General features: G+C 41.9%; 2 protein-coding genes across 3 annotated transcripts in view; both read right to left on the bottom strand.

The window, feature by feature from the left end:
* The window catches only part of CMC1 (C-X9-C motif containing 1), a 957,521-nt gene that overhangs the window by 895,562 nt on the left and 40,679 nt on the right, over positions 1-21,280 (bottom strand). The window lies entirely within an intron of this gene.
* On the bottom strand, positions 15,433-21,055 carry OXSM (3-oxoacyl-ACP synthase, mitochondrial). 2 transcript variants are annotated; one of them, XM_051610077.1, is made up of 4 exons: positions 20,893-21,055; positions 20,184-20,329; positions 18,752-19,769; positions 15,433-16,042 (listed from the first exon to the last, which is right to left on the bottom strand). In XM_051610077.1, exons 3-4 carry the CDS (start codon positions 19,732-19,734, stop codon positions 15,640-15,642), a joined length of 1,386 nt encoding a protein of 461 aa, XP_051466037.1. In that variant the 5' UTR covers positions 19,735-19,769; positions 20,184-20,329; positions 20,893-21,055; the 3' UTR covers positions 15,433-15,639. The 2 variants fall into 2 exon arrangements, with proteins under 2 accessions (XP_051466037.1, XP_051466036.1); XM_051610076.1 differs by lacking the exon at positions 20,184-20,329.

The raw sequence follows: 21,280 nt of genomic DNA, 5'->3' as shown, positions 1-21,280 counted from the left end.
CTCAGTCTCCACCCTCTTTACTCGCCTGGGCTCTTCAATCAGAGCAGACTAGTTAACACTATATCCTTCAGCAAGTGTTCCTGACTTGTGTATCTGGCACATAATTTAACTGCTCACTAATAAGCAAAGAGAAGAAAATTTATCACTAAAATAATCTTGGAACCCTCCATCTGTTATAGATAGTGTGTTTCTGTTTAAACAAATACAGAGAATGAATAATTTGTTTTGTTGTTTAGTTGCTAACCTAAACCTTGCACATTTCATTATGATGGAAAAACCTGTAGATGAGTAACTGTCAACCCAGAGACTCAGTACAACATATAGTTTCAAGTTGTCTATAACTTTAGAACCTAAGCACCAACAAAAAACAAAGGACCAAATATCCTAAAGTGCTCTTGGTGAGGACCATCCAGTATTTTAAATTTTATTCTAACACTTCAGGGTAAAATACAAAAAATCTTAAGGTCCCAGTGGCATTCCTCAAGGGTTGGTACTGGGAACTGTACTGTTTAACATCTTTTTTGGCAACATGGACAGTGGAATTGAGTGCACCCTCAACAAGTTTGCTGATGACACCAGGCTGTGTGGTGCAGTTGACACGCTGGAGGGAAGGATGCCATCCAGAGGGACATTGACAGGCTTGAGCAGTGGGCCCATACCAACCTCAAAGTTCAGCAAGGCCAAGTTCAAGGTCCTGCACCTTGGTCAGAGCAATCCCAAATGCAATTGCAGGCTGGGTGAAAAATTAATTGAGAACAGCTCTGAGGAGAAGGACTTGGGGGTGTTAGTTGATGAGATGCTCAACATGTGCCAGCAATGTGTGCTCACAGCCCAGAACAGAAAGCCAACCTTGTCCTGGGCTGCATCAAAAGCAGCATGGCCAGCAGGTCAGGGGACATGATTCTGCCCCTCTGCTCTCGCGAGGCCCCACCAGGAGTACTGTGTCCAGTTCTGGAGCCCCCAAAACAAGAAAAACATGGAGCTTTTGGAGTAATTCCAGAGAAGGGCCACAAAGATGATTCAAGGGCAGAAGCACCTCTCCTATGATGACAGGCTAAGAAAGCAGGGGTTGTTCAGCCTAGAGAAGAGAAGGCTCCACAGAGACTTCATAGCAGCCTTCCAGTACCTGAAGGGGCCTACAGGAAAGCTGAGGAGGGACTTTTTACAAGGGCATGTAGTGATAGGACAAGGGGGAATGGTTTTAAACTGAAAGATGGGAGATAAAAGTTAGATATTATGAAGAATTTTTTTAGTGTGAGGGTGGTGAGACAGTGGGACAGGTTGCCCAGGGAAGTTGTGGATGCCCCCTCCCTGAAAGTGTTCAAAGCCAGGCTGGATAGGCTTTGAGCAACCTTGTCTAGCAGGAGGTCCCTGCCAATGCAGAGGGGTTGGAACTAGGAGTTCTTTAATGTCCCTTCCAACTCATTATATTCTATGATTCTATTATGATTTTTTTGCTAGGGTTGGAGAGTTAATTAATTAAAAAAGAGACAGTAACATCATCTCTATCTAAGCTTTTCAATAGCTTCTTGATCAGCACAAGTTGCTTAAATCTTGGCAAAAAGAGAACATATGTTCAGCACCTAGCATAGCAGTCCTGACCTTATTCTAGGTCCTATTACATTCCTTACAAAATACAGAAACTGATAAAACAGAACACCTCCCTTAGATGTGGTTTACCCATCAAAGACCTGAAGAAAATAACTGAATACCGGTTAAGGCTAAAATCAGCTCTTCTCTAATTTACTAGGATTTTTTTAAAATTACAAACAACATGAAACTACTGCATTATTGTAACTCACCTTGCCTTCTTGTACAATGAAGCCATCCTCTTCTTAGCAAGAATTTACTTGCCTTCCTGATTACATCTGCCACTTGTTATAATCAGTAAACAGTCCCATTAAACATCTGGTTATCATAAGTTGAAGGCCAAAGAACAAGGTGGGGTCTGTCATCAATACAGGATGTAGAGACAGCATCTCACAGGGAGCTGGGAACTGAACACACACACCCACATCACAAAGCTCAAAGCCAGTCTGTGTGCTGTGTCAGAGCTTAAATAGGCTCCTGGGCAGTGGGCAGAGGGTGTGTAGATGGGGTCCCAGCTGGGGACTCTTAGGGCAATCACAGCCTACAGGTGCCCACAGGGCCCTGATGCACACATTACGTATATGCATACATGTTTTAAGGATTGGTTAGAGCTTAGAGTTGATAAAAAGCCATCCTTCTGTCCTGGATATATTGTCTCCTGTATTAGCACAGAGGGGAGTAGTTTGGGTTATGTGCTGCAGAAATCTAGGAGAAAAAAATTACTTTGCTCTTTCAGCTGACTGATTGATTTATTTATTTTTCATCTGAGAAATGCAAGTCACTGTACAAACACACATTCAGCAACAGGCAGGTTTCTGAGAGCACTGGAGCTCTTGAGCAGACCAACAGTCTTATCCTCAATGAAAGCAATGTTAGTTTTGCAATTTAATGAAGGCAGAGTTTGAGCAAGGAAGTCAGGAAAGGACCTGAAAGCCTTCCTAGGTTGATCTCCCCTAGCATGCAGGGGTCGAGCAGCACTGCTGTTTAGACAGCACCATCTTAGACAACTGTGAGTCAACTAGGGGTATTCACCCCCTTTGAGTGTACTCCTGTGTGATCATAGAATGATAGAATCATAAAATGTTATGAGCTGGAAGGGACCCCCACCCCCTGCATGGGCAGGGACACCTCCCACTAGATCAGGTTGCTCAGGGCCCCATCCAACCTGCCCTTGAACTCTTCCAGGGATGGGGCTTCCACTACTTCCCTGGGCAACCTGTTACAGTGCCTCACCACCCTCACACAGAGAATTTCCTTCTAATGTCTAACCTAAATCTCCCCTCTTCCAGTTTTGATCCATCACCTCTTCTCCTCCCAGTACAAGCCCTTATAAAAGATCCCTCCCCAGCTTTCCTGTAGGCCCCTTCAGGTACTCTGGACTATGGGGACCATAGCTGGGCAGAGGCTTGGCTGCAACATGGCAGAGCTGCGGCTCTGGTGGGGCCAAGATCTATGGCATCAGGCGAAAGCAGCTCCCTCGAGCAAGGGTGGGTCGGTCTGGAGCCTCTTCCTGCCGTGGGACAGGGCAGCCCTGCTATGCTGGCTCTGAACCAGCCCTGAAGCCCCACAACCAGGAGGGGGCTGCTCTCAGGGCCTGGCACTTGCACTGAAGAAACCACAGAAGAAAGTATCACGTTCTGTCCTCCCTCTCCCCAGAGCAGCTCTGGGATTCAGTCCCAAACACCTAAAGTACCTTTGGGCCCAAATCCCTGAATTTTTTAGGTATATTTTACCTAGTCAATTAAAAAGAACCATGAGGCTGAATCAGTGACTGTTTTTTTTTTAGAAAAAAAGTATCTTTCTCTGTTTCCTATTTCCTCTAAACAAGTATCACAACATCAATAGATACTGTCATTTGCCTATAAATGCAATTTAGGAATTTCTTTTGCAGCAGTTCCCAGGATACTCTCTTTCAGCCTTGTAGGCTACTTTGTGCAGAACAGAAGTGCAGGGAGAGTGGAGCCAGAGGAGGAAAGGAGCAACAACAAAAAAAATGGCCGAGTCAAAATCAATAACTGGGCAAGCAGAGGGATTCTTATGTTTCCTTGATTCATTTGGAATTTACTGTAGGACACTTAAGGCAAGGTCCAAAACAAGGAAGCTAAGTCATGCTTCTATTTTCTATAGAAAGTAGAAAATATAATATATTATATTATATATAATATCTTTCTATTTTTCAACTTTATGGTCCCTTCTGGGCTAGAGCCAACAGTGACCTCTCTTGCCCTCTCTGTCTCAGCAAAGACACCCAGGCATTAAGAACGTTAAAATAATTTATTTTTCTTTAATCTTGTCATTCCTTCCTTCCAGCAAGTATGTATGGATATGCTGCTCAGGAAACAGAATAATCTCTCCCCCTTTTTGCTGCTCTGCCTGTGCTTCTTCTACCTGATGCTGTAACATCATAGCTTTACAGAGCTCCTGACCCCTCCAAAGTCTGTGCACTTCAGCAAGTCAGTCCAAGCTCGATTTGTATTTATACAGAGGCGCTCAGATGGCCTTTATGAAGGAAAAAGCAAAGGCTGTATGAAGAGTTTTTAGAGTCTGTCTTTGTTTCCCTGCTGTATTCCTCTGCAAGCAATGCCAGGGCGGTGGCTTGAAGAGGAAGCGATGACCGAGGGCAACCATCGGGCTCAGACGAAGGGTGCTCGGAGCTCCTCCGATAACTGAGACTCTGCTGCCATCGTGTGACCGTGGCGATTCCGCCCACGGTTTTCTCTGCTCCGAAGGAACTGTCGTGGGGCACCAGGGAAAAGGATTAACCTTCTGAGACGGAGAAAAGAGGTATTCGTGCGAAACTATTCCTAGGGACGTGCCCTCGGTTAACCGGTCAAGACCAATTGGGTTTGATGCACACCTGGAGAGCAGCAGTGGCTGCTCTCAGAAGGTAGAGGCTCACCGGTTTTGCCCAGTTGAAGAAGACCGTCTTCTGCGGTTTCTGATGGCTCTGTGGTGGTCCCCCAGTGTCATCCATTAGAGATGGACAAACAGAGTTCAGGGCAGAAACAGCTACTTTACAAAGAAGCAACTTCAAGCAGGTGTCTTCCATTTCCTCCCATAAGGCTGACCACTGATGATGGTTTTAAATGTTTAATATTCTTAATAACTGAAATCACTAGAAATGTTTTAAAATCGTGTCAGTAGGATCAGCTTTCCAGGCACCGCAGGACACAAGAAACAGGCTTTAGGTGGTCTGAAATTGTGCTGACACAGTCTTTTGGTCACCAGATGTCACAGACACAATCTGGTAAGTCCATCTCTTCAAGCACATATAGTAGCAGCGGAAATGCCTCTGCAGTTTGTTATACTCAGGTGGCCAAGGAGGCCAACAGCATCCTGGCTTGTAGCAGAAATAGTGTGGCCAACAGGACTAGGAAAGTGATCATACCCCTGTACTCAGTACTGGTGAGGCCACATATCAAGTACTGAGTTCAGTTTTGGGCCCCTCACTAAAAGAAAGATGTTGAGTTTCTGGAGCATGTCCAGAGAAGGACAACAAAGCTGGTTAAGGGTCTAAAATGCAAGTCTTACAAGGAGTGGCTGAGGGAACTGGGATTAATTAGTCTGGATAAAGGAGGCTCAAAGCAGACCTTATTGCTCTCTACAACAACCTGAAAGGAGGTTGTAGCCAGGTGGGGGTTACTTTCTTCTCCCAAGTAACAAGCAATGGAACAAGAGGAAATAGCCTTGAGTTGTGCCAGGGGAGGTTTAGTTTGAATACTAGGAAAAATTTATTCACCAAAAGGGTTGTCAGACATTGTAACAGGCTGCCCAGGGAAGTGGTGTAGTCACCATCCCTAGAGGTATCTGAAAGACATGTAAATGTGGTGCTTAGGGACATCGTTTAGTGGTGGACTCAGCAGTGTGCTAGGTTAATGGTTGGATTTGATGATCTGAAGTCTTTTCCAACCTAAATTATTTTATTATTCCACACTGAATGGGGCCAGAAAATTAAATACACACTTTTTCAGTAGGGGAATTTTAAGGTTTCATCTGGAGATCTACTGGAGTTAAGTGGAAGAGACTTTAAAACAGTCCTTCCTGAAGCCGTCCTATAACATCCCCCATGAGGTGCAGAATTATTTAGCCCAGTGCAGGACTGGAATCCATAACATCCCAGTACAGATCAGTGTGCTAGCAATTGAACCTTGGTGTCAGCCAGTAAACTCTAGGCTCAAAAGTATGGTGTGAACCACAAGGCTTTCTTTTTTAGCTGTTTCAGAAGAGAACAGTGTTACTCCACAGTGCCAGCAGTCCAGGAACAAATTATTCAGTACAGAAATGAGAATGTACCAGTGACGTGGTGACCAGGTACAAGTTCTTCCTAGGCACACTCTAAAATTTGTGGTTCTAAACAGTAAATACAGCTAAGGTCATCAGTAAGCATGATTATTTCAGGCAAGGTGACCCATTGGAATGAGATCTTTTTTGTCAGTCTATTTCCCAACAGAGAGACACTCGCATTCCAAACACGACCGCAGCAACCAGCACCCTCATTGCCAGTCAGAGGGAAAACAAAGACTAATTAATTGAATAAAGGCCAAATTATTCACTCCCATTGTAAGAGAGATGGAGAGATTGGAGAGAATCCCAAATGCATCCAGCAGTAACTTAACCTAGCTTGTTGGATATTACATCTGCCTCTGGGGGAGCATGTTCTGTTTATTTTCAAGGGCTTCAGCAATTGTCATTCTGAACACTCTCTTCCACACACATTTGAGCTGCCTAACACAGAACAAAGATGTCCTCTACTCTCATTCCATCTTACATTGCTGAATTATGACCAGACTGTCCCTAAACCAGATGTGAATAGAAAAACTACTACTCCTTGACTTTATTGCAGTGGCAGACTCCCTGTACAATTTGCTAACAGTCTCAGGGATCTGCCTCTCTTGCCATTTCTTGCTTTTAAATGTTTGGGGTCTGGGGGGGGGTTGTGTTTGTTTGTTGTTGTTTTCTTTAACTTCAAAATGAATCTTAATTCGTCAAGTAAATGTCCTTTTCTCTCTCTCAATGAGAGTCATTTCTATAAACTCCACCCCCATGTACTCTGCTAGGAAGGTCATATGTTATGAGGAATTTGTCTTCACTAATAAGGAAGAAGCACTGATGAACACTGACTTGTAACCATGACAAAGGTTCTCATTCTCCTCCCTTTCCAAACAGGGAGACAGAGGCAATTCTCTCATGTTCCGGTACAAAGAGTGAAAATGATACATCCTCTACCTAGCAATTAAATTAAAGGTATGCTTACAATAAACATTAAAACAAACAACTCAGAGGTTGACTTACAGGATTTAGATCAGACTCAGATTTAAATTTAGGTGTTTTGTTTACCAGGGAACAGAAAGATACATTTAGTTACCTCTGGATGCTAAAATTGCCTTCCCATCAGATGTTTTAGAAGGTCAGGTTGATTATTCCACAGGCCTTGTCTGCATGTTGCCCCTAAAAAATCTCACTGCAACATGCATGGATTCCTTATATTCAAATTAAGAAACTTATTGCATGTCCTTATGAACCAGTTTTAATGTACAGGTAATGAGCTTCTGCTCAAAAAAGCCAATGTGATAGACAGTGAGATCTAACAGACTGCACGAGCTAGAAAGCAATATTTCCCAAATTATGTTTCCAGCTTTCAGTCTTTCAGTTTCTTACTGATTCCCAAACCCTCTCTCTATACAATGGAGAGAATAATGTTAAACTGGGATTGTGAGGAGAGAGAAATATGATTTCATTTCTTCATTATATACTAGAATATGCAAAAAAAGTATGGAAATTCTCCTATAGCTGTTAAACTTGCTGCTCCCAGACATCGTCTTGTTCAGATAAACATGTGTTTCGTATCTTTCAATGTATTTCATATTTAGGTAATAACCCCAGAATAAATTCTCTGAGTACAGTAGTTCATCTCCTTTTTCTGGAGGTCCCTCACTCCTACTGGTCCTCTGGGTTCCATCAGTTATCCCTATACCTGATACTGTGTGTGTCTCTTCCTGGCCCTCTCCCTATCTTTTTGCCTGTGAGAGGGATGTATTCCTTCCTTCCTCTTCTCTCCTATATAAGGCAATGCTCCCATCTGCCCAAATTCACTCCCACTTTCCTTTGCATGCCAGACGATCTGTGGGACCCGTTTCTTTTGATTCTCTCTTCCACACCCAACACAAGCTTGCACATGTGACTGCCAAGCACTCAGCTGAGGGAATGAGCAGGGACTTTATGGTCACCCAGCATCCTTCTTGCCACTCAGTCCCAGCACAATTATGGCTTTTCCGCTCCATCCTAGAAAGGAGTCATTCTGCCTCTTGATATTTCAATAGACAAGGCTGAGACAAGACCTACCCTTGGGATGTGTTAATTGATGTAAATGTCTAGGCATTTTTTACTGTGGAAGCAAGGGATAGCTAAAGAGTAGTGCTGGGACAAGCCTGGCTCCAGAGGCTGTTTTTGGTGTAGTGCTGCATGCAGTATTTCTCTTTACACATCCTGGGCTGGGTGCAGATCCAGGTTTGTTAGATCAGGACCAGCAAAGTGCAATCTCAGCTGTACTGGCCTGGCCTTCTGCACACACATGCAAGGGCCTTAGAGTGGTCACCAAGCTTAGAGGAGTTGACTGGCCACTGACAGAAACAATTATGGAGGTGGCTGAACCCGCTGGTTCTACTATCTAATGGCATATTTTCTCAAGAGCTGAAAGAATTCCTACCATTGATTTAAGAAATTCCCGGTTTGGTGATTTAAGACAGCACTCAAAAGCTTTCACATTATATACAGATAGATGATACCAAGTTGTATGTAAGCCTCTCTAGGCAATAGACATCATTCCTGAGAAAAAGTTCTCAGGAAAAAACAGAAATTATAATGGTTCCTTTTAAAAAAATTAAATAGCTGGTAGAATTACTGTTTTCTGAAACTCACTCAGAAATTATTGTCTACAAATATTCTATATTAAGCTCAAAGTCAGGAGCCCATCTGCTTTTTTTCTTTCTTCCTTCCAGAAAACTCAATACATTACAAGAATTAACTCCCAAATTAACTTCTAGGATAACTTTTATGCCTTATTTCAGCCTGGAGCATGCTTGATGGCACTCTGAACTCCAGGAAACATTCCATTAGGCATGAAACAACAACTAATCACTGCTTATAGCAGTAACATTTAACACCAGGATCCTGACGATGACCAGAAAGGGAAACTACAAAACTATATTAACTAACATATGGATTCCCAGCTATTTAACATCTGATCAGCTTTATAGCATTCTAGGAAAACTATGAGATCCGCATTAAAAAATATTCTCTCTTTTTCAATTATACTTCCTACTTTGAATTTCTTGTGCTTTTATGAACATAGGTCTGTTTTCAATCCTTATTATTATTATTTTACAAACCTTCAGTCCTATTAACATATATTGCCACAGACTTTGGGCTGCAATAGCCCTATATACTACCAGTTTGATATTTCTGTGTATTATCTGTCATACTAAAATTATTGTGCCTCCCACACAGAGGTACTGACTATAAGCAATTGATACTGGCATATTTATTTACAGTTCAATAACTCTAGGTGGAAAATTGGTTTTCTACCAAGTTGAAATTAATCATCATTGTTACAAAAGTTGAAGTGGTGTCTCCTGCCCAAGCAGAAACTATTACACATTTTCCTTAGGTTATAAAATTGCTGTAATCATTGTTTTTTCCTGTCAGTGATGCTAGCTTTAGAAATCAAACAGGGGCCTGTTTTCTCAAATAAATGAAAACTAAAGATAGCTCCAAAAATGTGATATATACAGAATTATTTCTTACCTCAGGTGAGTCAATCTATGCTGATTAAACTGAAGAGCTTACATGATCTTGATAGAAATACCCAGCGATAAGGAATGTTTTCACTATCGTCTTAGCTGTGGAAAATGCGAATTTGAGCTTCAATTTCCTATTTTTCAAAAACTAGCTGGTGAGTTTGTGCCAACATTACTGTAGACTCTGAATCTTGAGGGTAGTTATTCTTCCCACACCGTAAGAGGTAGGGAGATGGGGTAGTGTCCAGGTAGTGAATAGAATCCCTGCAAGATTTGCCCAAACTCACAAAGGTACCTAAGGATCATATGCCTTTTTGTTTCAGGTGAAACATGGTTTATATATTAAAAACAAAGGAAGATAAGAATATTTTAACGTGCATATTTAAGAACTTGAGCCTGAACCTTGGTAACTTGATTGAAGTTGCACAAAGAGCCTCTGAGATAAAAAAGGATGTAGTTTAGGTCTGTCAAGTACCATGCAAGCATGTTAGTCCATTTTTAGTGCCACCGAAGATGAAGTGGTACCTTTTCACAAGCCATCGGACAAAGGCACTCCAGGAAAAGAAGCGCAATTAGGATTTTTACATGCTATTAAAGGCACAGATTATTTCAATTCTGCAGTATACTACACTATTCCAGCTGCATTTTAAACACATAGGGTTCAGCTTCTCCTTGTAATCTGCACTTCTATAAAGCAAGGTTATATACATTACAAAGTTTGGGGTGTTTACTGCTTTAAAATGATGTACATCTTAATGATTCAAACTGAGAAAATATAGCCAAAGCTGCTTCTGTTTTGTTTTGGTTTTTATTTTTCAGATAGTAAAATCTAGTGGTAATGTATTATTTACACAAATTTGGAAAAGTGGTAAGAGTGAAGATGGGAAAAAAAAATAAGAGGGCAGTGGGGATAGAAAAAACATAGCCATTCAGTGCATCTTATTTTAATTCTCTGATACAGCAACATCTGTTTTTCACTTTAGAATAAGACAACCATATACTGCTGAAAGACCAAATCCTACAGTGCGGAAGGAAAAGGTATTCAGAAACATTTCCTCAGAAATTGTCCAGGGTAGAATGCTCCATATAGTGCCCAAAAACTAGTCAAATGTCTCCTCTGTTAATTATATTCGGATTTGGCCCTGGCTTGCTTTTAATAGAAAACCAGCACATAGCTTTAAATACATTTAATTTTTTCTTCCATCAGCAATCAATATAAAGGCTTATCAAGTAAAAAAGTTTGTGTTAAACAACAGATGGCAAAACTAACGTTTTTTGCACTTATGCCAGTTTTTTTCTCACTACCTGAAGAGTCATTAACCTCTGAAATGCTTCCCCACTTTGGTTTCCAAAATCCATTTCCTAGAATGCTTTCAATCATGTTTTTATATCAGTAGAGTTTCTCGTATCTTATCACAAAGACTTTTCACTTTATTTCAACAAACATCCTGCACCATCCAACTGTCCCTCAACCTTGCTTTTGACTTAATTAAAATGGAAAAAGCTGGAGGACACAAAAGGAAAGACAAAAAACATCACAACGGATTGGGAGCAAACCTCCTGGAGCCTTTTGTACCAACTGTTTTCCCATGCCACATTTGATTCCCAAACTCAAAAGGATAGTCCCACAAAGAGGCCACCCCAAAATACTCTGAAAGAGCCAAGGGACTCAGTGTGGACCCCCCAGCAGGTCAGTCCTACCCGTGGCCCCAGCTGTCAGGTTGAGTGGGAAGGGTGACAGGACAAGGCTGATGACTGGCCACCCCGTGGTTTGGAATTACACGTTTCTCTTCACTACAGGCTCATTCATGGCTTAAGAGATCATGAAATACAATCTAAAGCACACTTAGATTCCACACAAGAAAGGCAAATTATCATCAGCTGATAAGCAGGAAAACATGCTGACCTGCAACTAAAGAAAGTATTTGCATTAGTTAGTTCTTTGTTCAAAACAATGCTATATATGCTTTGAAATAATTACAGCTAAGTATATACTTATTGTTAACTTTTATTCTAATATTAGAAAACTATGACTCATATTTTTACTGAAAAGAAAACCTTTTGCTCACGACTTCTTTCAAGCTTTAACTGGATGTTAATTTGAAATCATTTAGAAACTGGCAAGACATTATTTTATAAATGCTTTCATAAGTAAAAAATGTGCTACATGCTTCAGAAAAAAACTTATGCTCACTGATCTAAACTAACCTGAGTAAACTGAAATGATGAACATATTCTCTCTACACTTGCAAAACAAGCTATGGAAGTCCAAAATGAAATGAAGTTTGTAATTTTAACAAACTCTTTCTAGAGACAGCCAGTAATCAACCCTGAGCAGTGGCTTGACTTTTGCAGGATGTCAACAAATGCAGGCCGCTTGCATTTTTTATTACACAACTTTTAATTAGGTTCCTTTAAATAAATGAGTCCATGTAAACTGTTATAATTCTAATTTCAAATAGTTCTAAAAAGTATAGTTCTAAAAAGAGATGGAGAAATAGGTTAGCAGGAACCTTATGAAGTTCAACAAAGGGAAATGCCAAGTCCTCGCAAAGGCTAACCAGCTGGAAAGCAGTTTGGCAGAAAAAGACCTGGTGGTCTTGGTGGACCAGCTGTCTTTACAGCAAAGAAGGCCGAAAGTATCGTGGGCTGAATTAGGAAGAGCATCAGCAGGAGGTTATGGAAGGCAATCCTTCCCCTCAGCACTGGTGAGACACAAGTACAGTGCTGAGTTCAGTCCTGGGCTCCTCAGTGCATCAAAACTTGGACATACTAGAGCAAGTAGAAAAAGACCTGGGGTTACTAGTGGATGAAAAGCTGGACATGAGCCACCAATGTGCAATTGCAGCCCAGAAGGCCAACCACATCCTGGGCTGCATCAAAAGAAGTGTGGCCAGCAGATTGAGACAAGTGATTCTGCCCCTCTACTCTGCTCTGGTGAGACCTCACCTGGAGTACTGCATCCAGCTCTGGAGCCCCTGACACAAGAAGGATGTGGACCTGTTGGACCATGTCCAGAGGAGGGCCAAAGAAATTATCAGAGGGCTGGAGCACCCGTCTTATGAAGACAGGCTGAGGGAGCTGGGGTTGTTCAGCCTGAAGAAGACTCCAGGGGGGACCTTAGAGCAACCTTCCAATACCTGAAAGGACCCTATAAGAAGGCTAGGGAAGAACTGCAAGAGGGGAAGAGAGCTGGGACTGTTCAGCCTGGAGAAGAGAAGGTTCCAGGGGATGTTATCAATGTGTATAAATACCTCACAGGGGGAATGAAGAAGTAGGGAGCCAGACTCTTCTCACTAGTGTCCAGTGGAAGGCTAGGAGGAAATGAGCACAAATTTAAATACAGGAAATGCCATTTAAATGAAGGACATTTCTTACAGAGATGGTGACTGAGCACTGACACAGGTTGCCCAGAAAGGTTGTGGAGTCTGCATCCTTGGAGATACTCAAAACCTAGCTGGACATAGCCCTGAGCAACCTGCTCTAGCTGGCCCTGGTTTGAGCAGGGAGTCTGGACTAGGTGATCTCCAGAGCTGCTTTCCAGCCTTAGCCACTCTGTGATCCCACCTGGAGCATTTGCCTCTCACAAGTGTGTTGCACCACTTCAGATATAGACTTCAAAAGAAACACAAACATCATTTCCAGGCTTTGCTTATCAGACTGTATGTAACTCCAAGCTTATATAAGCTTATAGCTCCAACTCTATAAATATTGAGGTTTTTTAATCCAGACTACTACATCTCTTGATTGTTAAGATGAAGGGAGCATTTTAACAGAAAGCATTCAGTTTTAGTATGTTGGTCAATTTGCCCACTTAATAGTTGAGCAACAGAGAGAGATTTATTTTCCTTTTAAGTTTGCAGCTATCATAATAAAGCAGGAATTAGCAATAAGTAGTCAGTCCCTGATCAGATCAGTGGAGTATGTGATAAAAAAAAATTTACTCCAAACAAGTAAATGAAAATGAAACCTATAAAAAAATATTCAAATAAATAGGGGTTAAGCTTTGGCCCTATTGATTTTAAATATATATACATTAGTTCCATATAGGGCAGACTATTCACTACTGCATCTAGGCCTTTTAAAATTGTCCATAATCAAAACACCTAAATTAGCTATTGTCACAAAGTTTTCATGGTTTAAAGGTTACCTGCAGCAGATTATTAAATTTCAATGAGCTGAAGTGAGGAGAAAGATCTTTTAATAATTTCAGTTTCTGTGTGACAGTATAATCTGTCTTTTCATGGTTGGTACACAAAAGTCTGAATCAAACACCTCTAGGGCCACAATCTCAGCTATCAGAGAAAAAAAGAAGCATATATCTGTCACAATATTAATTACAGGTCTGCAGCTGTGTAACAAGATTGGACAAGTTTAGTCAGACTGTACTTCAGGTCCACAGTAATGCAGCACTATCTAGTCTTCCAGCGTTCCACCCTAGATAACAACTACCTGAAAAAATATCTCCAGAAGAAACTCACTGCATTATTTCTTCCAAATTAATTTTAAAAAATCAGCCTTGAGGAGACAGCTACCAGCAGGATTGTGAATTATTTTTTCATATAATTTTCAGAAAGTAATGATGACTTTTATATTCTGCCTTTTATATTGCATGCAATCCACATCCTCATTCATTGTACTGCTACTATTAACTATTGCAAGCTAAGAGGCCTGTAGGTATTTTTCCCAACAGCAAATTCCCATACTCTCTCCAGTTTGTATGCTATTACACTTTCCCTTTGTAATACATTCTTTTACTTTCAGGCTTATTTTTCATTAATCTGTTTTGGACTGCATTGTTCTGTGTGAGCTCAGCATCTGAAAGAGTCTAAATCATTTTCCAACTGCATTTTCTCTTCAGTAAAGACAGCAAATGCAAAAATTATGCTGTTCCATACCACTATTCAGACCATTTGTATAAATAATGAGGTTTTAGGGTACTGCAAAGCCTCCTGATAGCCCATTAGTAATCTCTTTCCAGAATTAAATGTACTTGTGGTATAGCTACTTTATACATCCTTTAAATCCAGTGAGTTACTTTGCCTCCACTTACATGGGTCAAAGGCTGAGACTGATGTTTTCAAAAAGAAAACTGGTAAAAAGTCCTTTAAAAAACTAACCCACCAATTGGGAATCTGACTTTACTCACATCTGCACTATTGATTGAGGCACTGCTTGGCTTAGATGCCGACTAGGACCACGAGGAACAGCTGAAGTCCTTCTTTGTTCTTTCCAGAAGACAACCTACACTACCATCAATATGTCAGATTTAGGCGTAACGACTGCCTGTTCTCTTTCTTCCCCTTCCTCATCTTCAACACAAGACCCAGATTTACTTCTTGTACATGTTTCTGTTTGTGTTGTTGTGGGGGTTTTTTTGCTAAAAGATTCCTTATTTTTCCAAGTTTGGCTAGTTCTATTTTGGCAGAACAACGAGGGGTTTCAGGAATCCTTTTTCCTTTAGTGAAACTATTTTTTAAATCCTCAGTCCCATACTTGAATATCTACCTCATTATTCTTATCTAAAATTTCAGAACAAAGCAGGTAATCACCTACTAATGCTATCCCTGTGGGACATGAAAGATGTACAAGCCACACTGTATGCATACTTCACTATTACTGCTCCACACCATGACTAATGAGGTAACATAAGAGCTGGAAATTAATAAAGCTGAAAAAAAAAAACCCAAACAACCCTGAACTACTCTCAGAAATTAGCTCCTATGTTGTTGTCTTCTGAATGTCATCTGTGAAGAAGAATGTGCGTAAGTCTATGATATTTGGCACAACTTAAAATTAGGAAAAAGGCAGAATTATGAATGGAACAGCTAACAAAGGGGAGCTCAGTCTTAAACCATTTATCATCATGCAGTCAGTCATAAGTCACAATTGGTGGAATCCTAACCTGTCAACCAGCTTCACTTTTGCATAAATATTTGTAAGCAATTTCTGTGCCATACACATATGAAAAACCTATTTTACAGAAAAAACAGGATCAATGTCTGCTCTTCTAGTCAAGAACAAAAAACTTCTTTACCACACAAAGAACAGGTCTGTCATTTATTTTTATTAAAATGAGTAAAAGAAATTCCCTCCTTCTAAAATAACTGCTGATGTAAATGTTAGGGTGAACAAAGTTCTTAAGTATCAAACGAGCAATTCTCAAAGCTGAGAAAAGATCACAGTACAAATCAAGGGTGGCAGCACAGAAAATCTTTCTCAGTGCCATTGTTCACAACATGCACAGCCTAAGCTAAACACTTGCAAGGCACAAAGTTGCGTTAGTGCCCCCAAAGCCAAAGGAATTTGTGAGTGCTATCCGCCGTTTTTCAGTTTTCCACTCCTGAGCTGTTAAAGGGACATAATTGAGATCAAACTCTGGCTCTGTTTTCTGTAAGTTTAGAGTAGGTGGCAAAATTCCATGGTAACAGGACAGTGCAGTAAAAGCTGCTTCAATAGCTCCTGCAGCCCCCAAGAGATGTCCTGTTGCTCCTTTTGTTGAGGAAACTGCAATATTACGTGAGTGATCTTTAAAAAGTTTCTTGATTGCTTGATTCTCAGCAGCATCTCCCAGAGGTGTAGAAGTTGCATGTGCATTGACATATGTTATGTCTTCAGGCTTGATACCAGAATCTTTTATTGCTGCAGACATACACCTAAGGAAAAAAAAAAGAATGAATGCTGAATTTTCCATTTTATTTTTGTCACTAAGACACAAGAACAAACCAAAAGCAAACGTATAGGGCATCCTAAAAAGTTTATTTTTATAAATCTGCATGACACACTTTACCAGAGATTAAATTACAATAAATGGATTCATCTAACTAAACACACTAGCATTTATATTGAGCCACCTGAGAGAGAGACAGTAAGTGGTGAGACCCACTACAAAATTAGAATTGCTGCTAAAAATTCCATGGTTGGGAAAAACAGAGAGAAAAAGAAAGAAGATACAACAGTCTCTACAGACTACATTAATATTTAAAATACTCTTTTCAATGCAAAAAATTGAAAACATTTGAGAGAGAAATAACTACCTGAAATTATTACAAAAACCAAGGTTCCCTCCAGTGAAGCTTCTCTGGTGCAAGGACGCATTTATGTACCATTCAGTACAATGGTCCAAGCAATCCTCTTCCCATCATCAGAGAAAAGAAGATCATGATTTTTACATTTAATTTCCCCTTGTATTTGCAGTATTAGAGAATTAGGAAAAAAATTACTCTATCAAACAAAAATATTGTGAAATGAAATAAAAGTTCTGCACTCATCCTCTTTGTGAGCTTCTTTTGCATGCTTTCCAGAGGCTAGAAGATGTCAAGGAGATACCACAAATTCCTATAGATAAAACGAAATTTACTGAAAGTCATGCTCTTCTACCCTGCCATGGTATATTCCATTCTGACTCATGATGACCTGTGGACCATCACTGCCTTTAGAAAACATGCTTTTTTACAAAAAACACAGAAGGATTGATATAGCTCCATCTTGTGATATTCTCACAGATTTCCCACAGAAAGGAGGAGATGAATCACATACCTCTCCTTGCATACACAGCTTAATGATATATTTCTGAGCAAAAGTCAACTGACTTTTAGAAATGTATGAAAAGTAAGTAAATAAAAAGGAAGATCCAAAAAAAGACAGCAAAGGCTGCAGGACAAATTTAAATGTCTCCTGTACAGAAGGATCCAGCTTAGCTTAGGTTGAAGGTCACTGACAGTGAGCCAACATTCAGGCAAAAAAGGTTACTGATCAACCATGAGGAAAACATACATTAATTTAGTTAAATATGTTAGCTGCAAGGAACATGTTTACTTAAGGAAATAACAGATCTATTGTGCAGAACACACTTTACAGCCACACTTCTGAGTCTGGCTTTGCCTCTCCTTAGCTGCAGGTTTATTCCAACACATGCATTAGTTTCCGACAGAAGTAGTTATTAGAAGATGATAAAAAATGTATTCCCTTGAAGTATTTTGATGTGGCAAATACAATTCCAATTCCTACAGAAAAGTAAGGGAATTATATACACTTCAGATTTAACCCATACACCACTGCAGTAATGAAATATTGGTTTGAATACTGTATAAAAGTATATTATCTCATCTCATGGTGGAAAGGCTCAATATCTTAGAGATGCCAAGATTAATGTCCAACTGCTACCCACTGTTAATTTAATTGATATATTAAAAAAATCTGTTACAATATCTTGCCATATCATCCCCAGGGGCAAACAAATCTGAAAATCTGAGAGGAGACACTCCTGACTACTCAACTCACACCTAAATCTGCAGAATAATTGAATACGAATCAAATAGCATAGAGGGAAACCTGGTATATGACGTCTTGAAAAATCTGTTCACCCAATACAGACGCAAACAGAGGTTTACAATACCATGCAGCAGGTTGATCTATTTGTGCAGTGACATGATTGAATTCTGTTATTTAATATTCACATGCACTCAGAAAAATGCAAACATCTTTACTAAAAATTCCAGTGTCAGCAACAGTATTCAGTCTGCACAAAACTTACAAACTTACACATGTAATTTAGCTGACAATTCAAATAGGTCAATGATAAATATTAGATTAATATCACCTAGTTTGGATGAAATAAGCAATAATGATTCACCATCTCACTAAACAGTACTAAAGTGTATTTCTGTTATGCTCTGCCACCAACAATTTTAGTTGCATCATTTTAGTATCTAAACATCATTGTAGCACTGGCATATGATCTAAATACATTCCCCATAAAGACCTGAAGTCTTTTCCAAATAAGACTAGCCAGAATCAATGCTAATTACATGTATAGTAAATATTCTAAGAAACTAGACCCTCAAAGTGCTCTACAGCTTCCATCACTTGGGATTTCTTTAAGAACACTATTCCCCTTTCAGAGCGCAACTAATAACACAACCCACTTTTGCAGTAGGGTCTCTCTTCTCTGTAGACGAAAGCTGAAGGAGAACCTGAAAAAGTTCTATAATACCATAAAAATATTTAAAAGGAGGTTTCCATTCAGACTTATTTGTGTGAACAGCTGTAGGAAAACAAAAATATTTTGTAGAATTTTGTAGAATTTTGTAGAAAACAAAATATTTTCACATAAATCTTTAGTAACTTCACCAAAAAGGCTGATTCTGGCAAGAACTGGCCTTCATCTTGTTGCTACAAAAAGAAAATTGGGGCAAAACCTTACCAGAAGCTCCTTCATTTTTCAGGTTATGTTTTCAGGCTTTTGGAAAATTAATTCAAGCTCAAACAGCATTTCTCTGAGAAAAGCATACGATGACAGAAACAAATGTACCCACTATAATTAACATACAAAGTAGCCATAATAATCAACATATAGTTCTTACCTGAATGCACCATCTCCCTCTGGATTAGGTGCTGTTATGTGGCAAGCATCACCAGACAGTCCATAACCTAAAACTTCTGCATAGATCCTAGCACCTCTTTGTACAGCGTGTCCATACTCTTCCAAGAGCAGCACAGCAGCACCCTCTCCCATAACAAACCCTTCTCTCTGCGAATCAAACGGTCGACAGGCCATTTTAGGGCTTGAATTAAAACTCGTGCTGAGGGCCCGAGCTCTTGCAAATCCAGCCAAGGACAAAGGACTAATGCAAGCCTCAGTCCCTCCAGCCAACATGACATCAGCATCACCAGCAGCAATAAATCTAAAGGAGTCTCCAACAGCATGTGCGCCTGTGGTACACGCAGTTGACACAGCGTGATTCGGCCCTTTCAGTTGGTATTTAATGCTGATCTGGCCTGCTGCCATATTGACCAAAATCTTTGGGACAAAGAATGGACTGACCTTGTTATAACCCTTTGCTTTAAATAAAGCAGCTGTATCAGAAATCTCTTCCAGCGGAACCATTCCCATCCCTATTGCCACACCAGCATTTAAGTGATCTTGTTCAGACTGGGGAGACCAGCCAGAGTCCTTCATTGCCAGCTCTGCTGCCCCGATGGCCATGACAGTGGCAGAACTCATGGATTTGATCTCTGACTTTGACACAAAGCTTTCTTCACTGAACTGACCCTCCTCATTTCCCCTGGGCACGCAAGCAGCCACTTTACATGGGACACCTGCATATTCTTCCCCGTCTAGCGCTGCAATCCCACTGTCTCCTTGGAGAAGGCGCTGCCACACAAACTGAGTCCCCACACCAAGAGGGGACACTAAGCCAATACCTGTAACAACTACTTTCCTGCGACATGCAGGCAGCGACTTGCTGAATGCTCTTCTGTGGTTTCGTAAATGCAGATTTAAATTCAGGCTCCGGAGATGTAGATTTGCAATCTTTAATATATCCTGTGAGCACTGGGAGAACATGGTGGAAATCAATCACTCCAAGCACATTCCTGTAACTGGGGCAAAAAGAAGACACAAACCCAGCAATAAAGCAGCCGATGTGAAAAACACTTCAAATACACTGTATTATAATGTAATAGCCTCCTTCATACACAAAAGCCCATATTCAACCCTACAGAAAGGGGTGTAGTTTCTGTGTCTATAATCAGGAACTGTATGTGTTATGGCATGCCTGGCAGAGAAACACACTGGCTTTGTGGATGCCTACGGGGGGCTCTTCTAGCTTAAGCTGCTGATGGGTATGACTGTGCACTGCCAGGCGTGCTCTGGGTTTGCAGCCCCTCTCTGGCCTTGCCTCGGTCCCCAGCAGGTCAGGCTGCTGGCACTGGTGTCCTGTGGCAGGGCAGAGGCTGCCGCACAGCTCTGCCAACACCTGATACACAGATGGCAACGGGCTGCCCGATTTTCACCTGATAAGAAGGGCACCGTGGCATCTCCATGTCTTTGGGAAAACACAGGGAGCGAGACAGGAACTGTGTGCAGCTGTGAGGCCAAGGCACTCCAGCTAGAACGGGCAGACCCGGTCTTTTCTGTGGCAGGAGGACAGAGAAGAGTTCTAAAAAAAATAAAATAGCACTTTCTAAAGCAGATGGGGTTTTTTTAAGGAGCCTGCTTTAACTCCTAACCCGAATTTATCATTTCATTTATCTTGAGCCAATCAGCCTGCATTTGATAAAGACACTGGAGAGTTAAAGGCAGAGGTCTTTCAAGCAGTGCGCGCCCAACGCCACGGGCAGGTCTTAATAAAATACCATTATCCGGGTGAAGACAATCAGGCAATTCCTGGTCTGACCCCAGCAACGCCAAAGACAAAAAACAAACGGGGGGGCAATTTCTCTCCGAGAACAAGCGCTGCAGGACGCCACCGCTGCTTGAAGGGCATCAACTATTTTAAATGCCTACACCAGGCGTCAAACCCGCAGCGCAGACCCACGGCTCCCCCCGGCGCCTTCCGCCCGGCGCCGCCATTGCTGCCGCAGCTCCGCCGCCCGCGGGGAGCCCGCCCGCCCGCCCCCAGCCCCAGCCCCAGCCCCATACCCATACCCATACCCATACCCATACCCATACCCATACCCATACCCATACCCGTCCCAGCCCCCCGCCCCACCCCCGCCGTACCTCCGCCGGCCGCGCTGCCCCTGCTCCGCCGGGCCTGACTCGGCCCCCCACGCCCCTTCCGACGGCGCGGGGCTTTGTAGCCGATTCCCGATGTCTGGATCGGTGAGGAGCGGCGCGGGCCGATGGGTAACTCGGCGGGAGACTGCGCGGCCCTGGGGCGGGTCCCGGGGCGGGTCCCGGGGCGGGTCCCTGGGCGGGTCCCCGCCCGGCGGCGGCGGCGGCGGCGGCGGCGGCGGCGGCGGCGGCGGCGGCGGCGGCGGCGGCGGCGGCGGCGGCGGCGGCGGCGGTCGGAGCTCGGTTGGCGGGTGCGGGCAGGCAGGGGGCCCGACTAGCACTGGGAACTGGAAAAGGCAAAGAAATCACTGAGCTCCGCAAAACACGCCTTTAA

This window comes from Apus apus, chromosome 2 (genome assembly GCF_020740795.1).
Source record: "Apus apus isolate bApuApu2 chromosome 2, bApuApu2.pri.cur, whole genome shotgun sequence".
Lineage (NCBI taxonomy): Eukaryota > Metazoa > Chordata > Aves > Apodiformes > Apodidae > Apus > Apus apus.
The sequence above is the reverse complement of the archived record's forward strand: the minus strand, read 5'-3'. Positions and strand labels throughout refer to the sequence as shown.

Excerpts from the sequence above, each read along its gene's own strand:
- OXSM (XM_051610077.1), bottom strand. The coding sequence starts at position 19,734 with ATGTTCTCCCAGTGCTCACAGGATATATTAAAGATTGCAAATCTACAT. Across the intron at positions 16,043-18,751 it reads GAGGGAGATGGTGCATTCAG|GTGTATGTCTGCAGCAATAA; the intron begins GTAAGAACTATA and ends TTTTTTCCTTAG.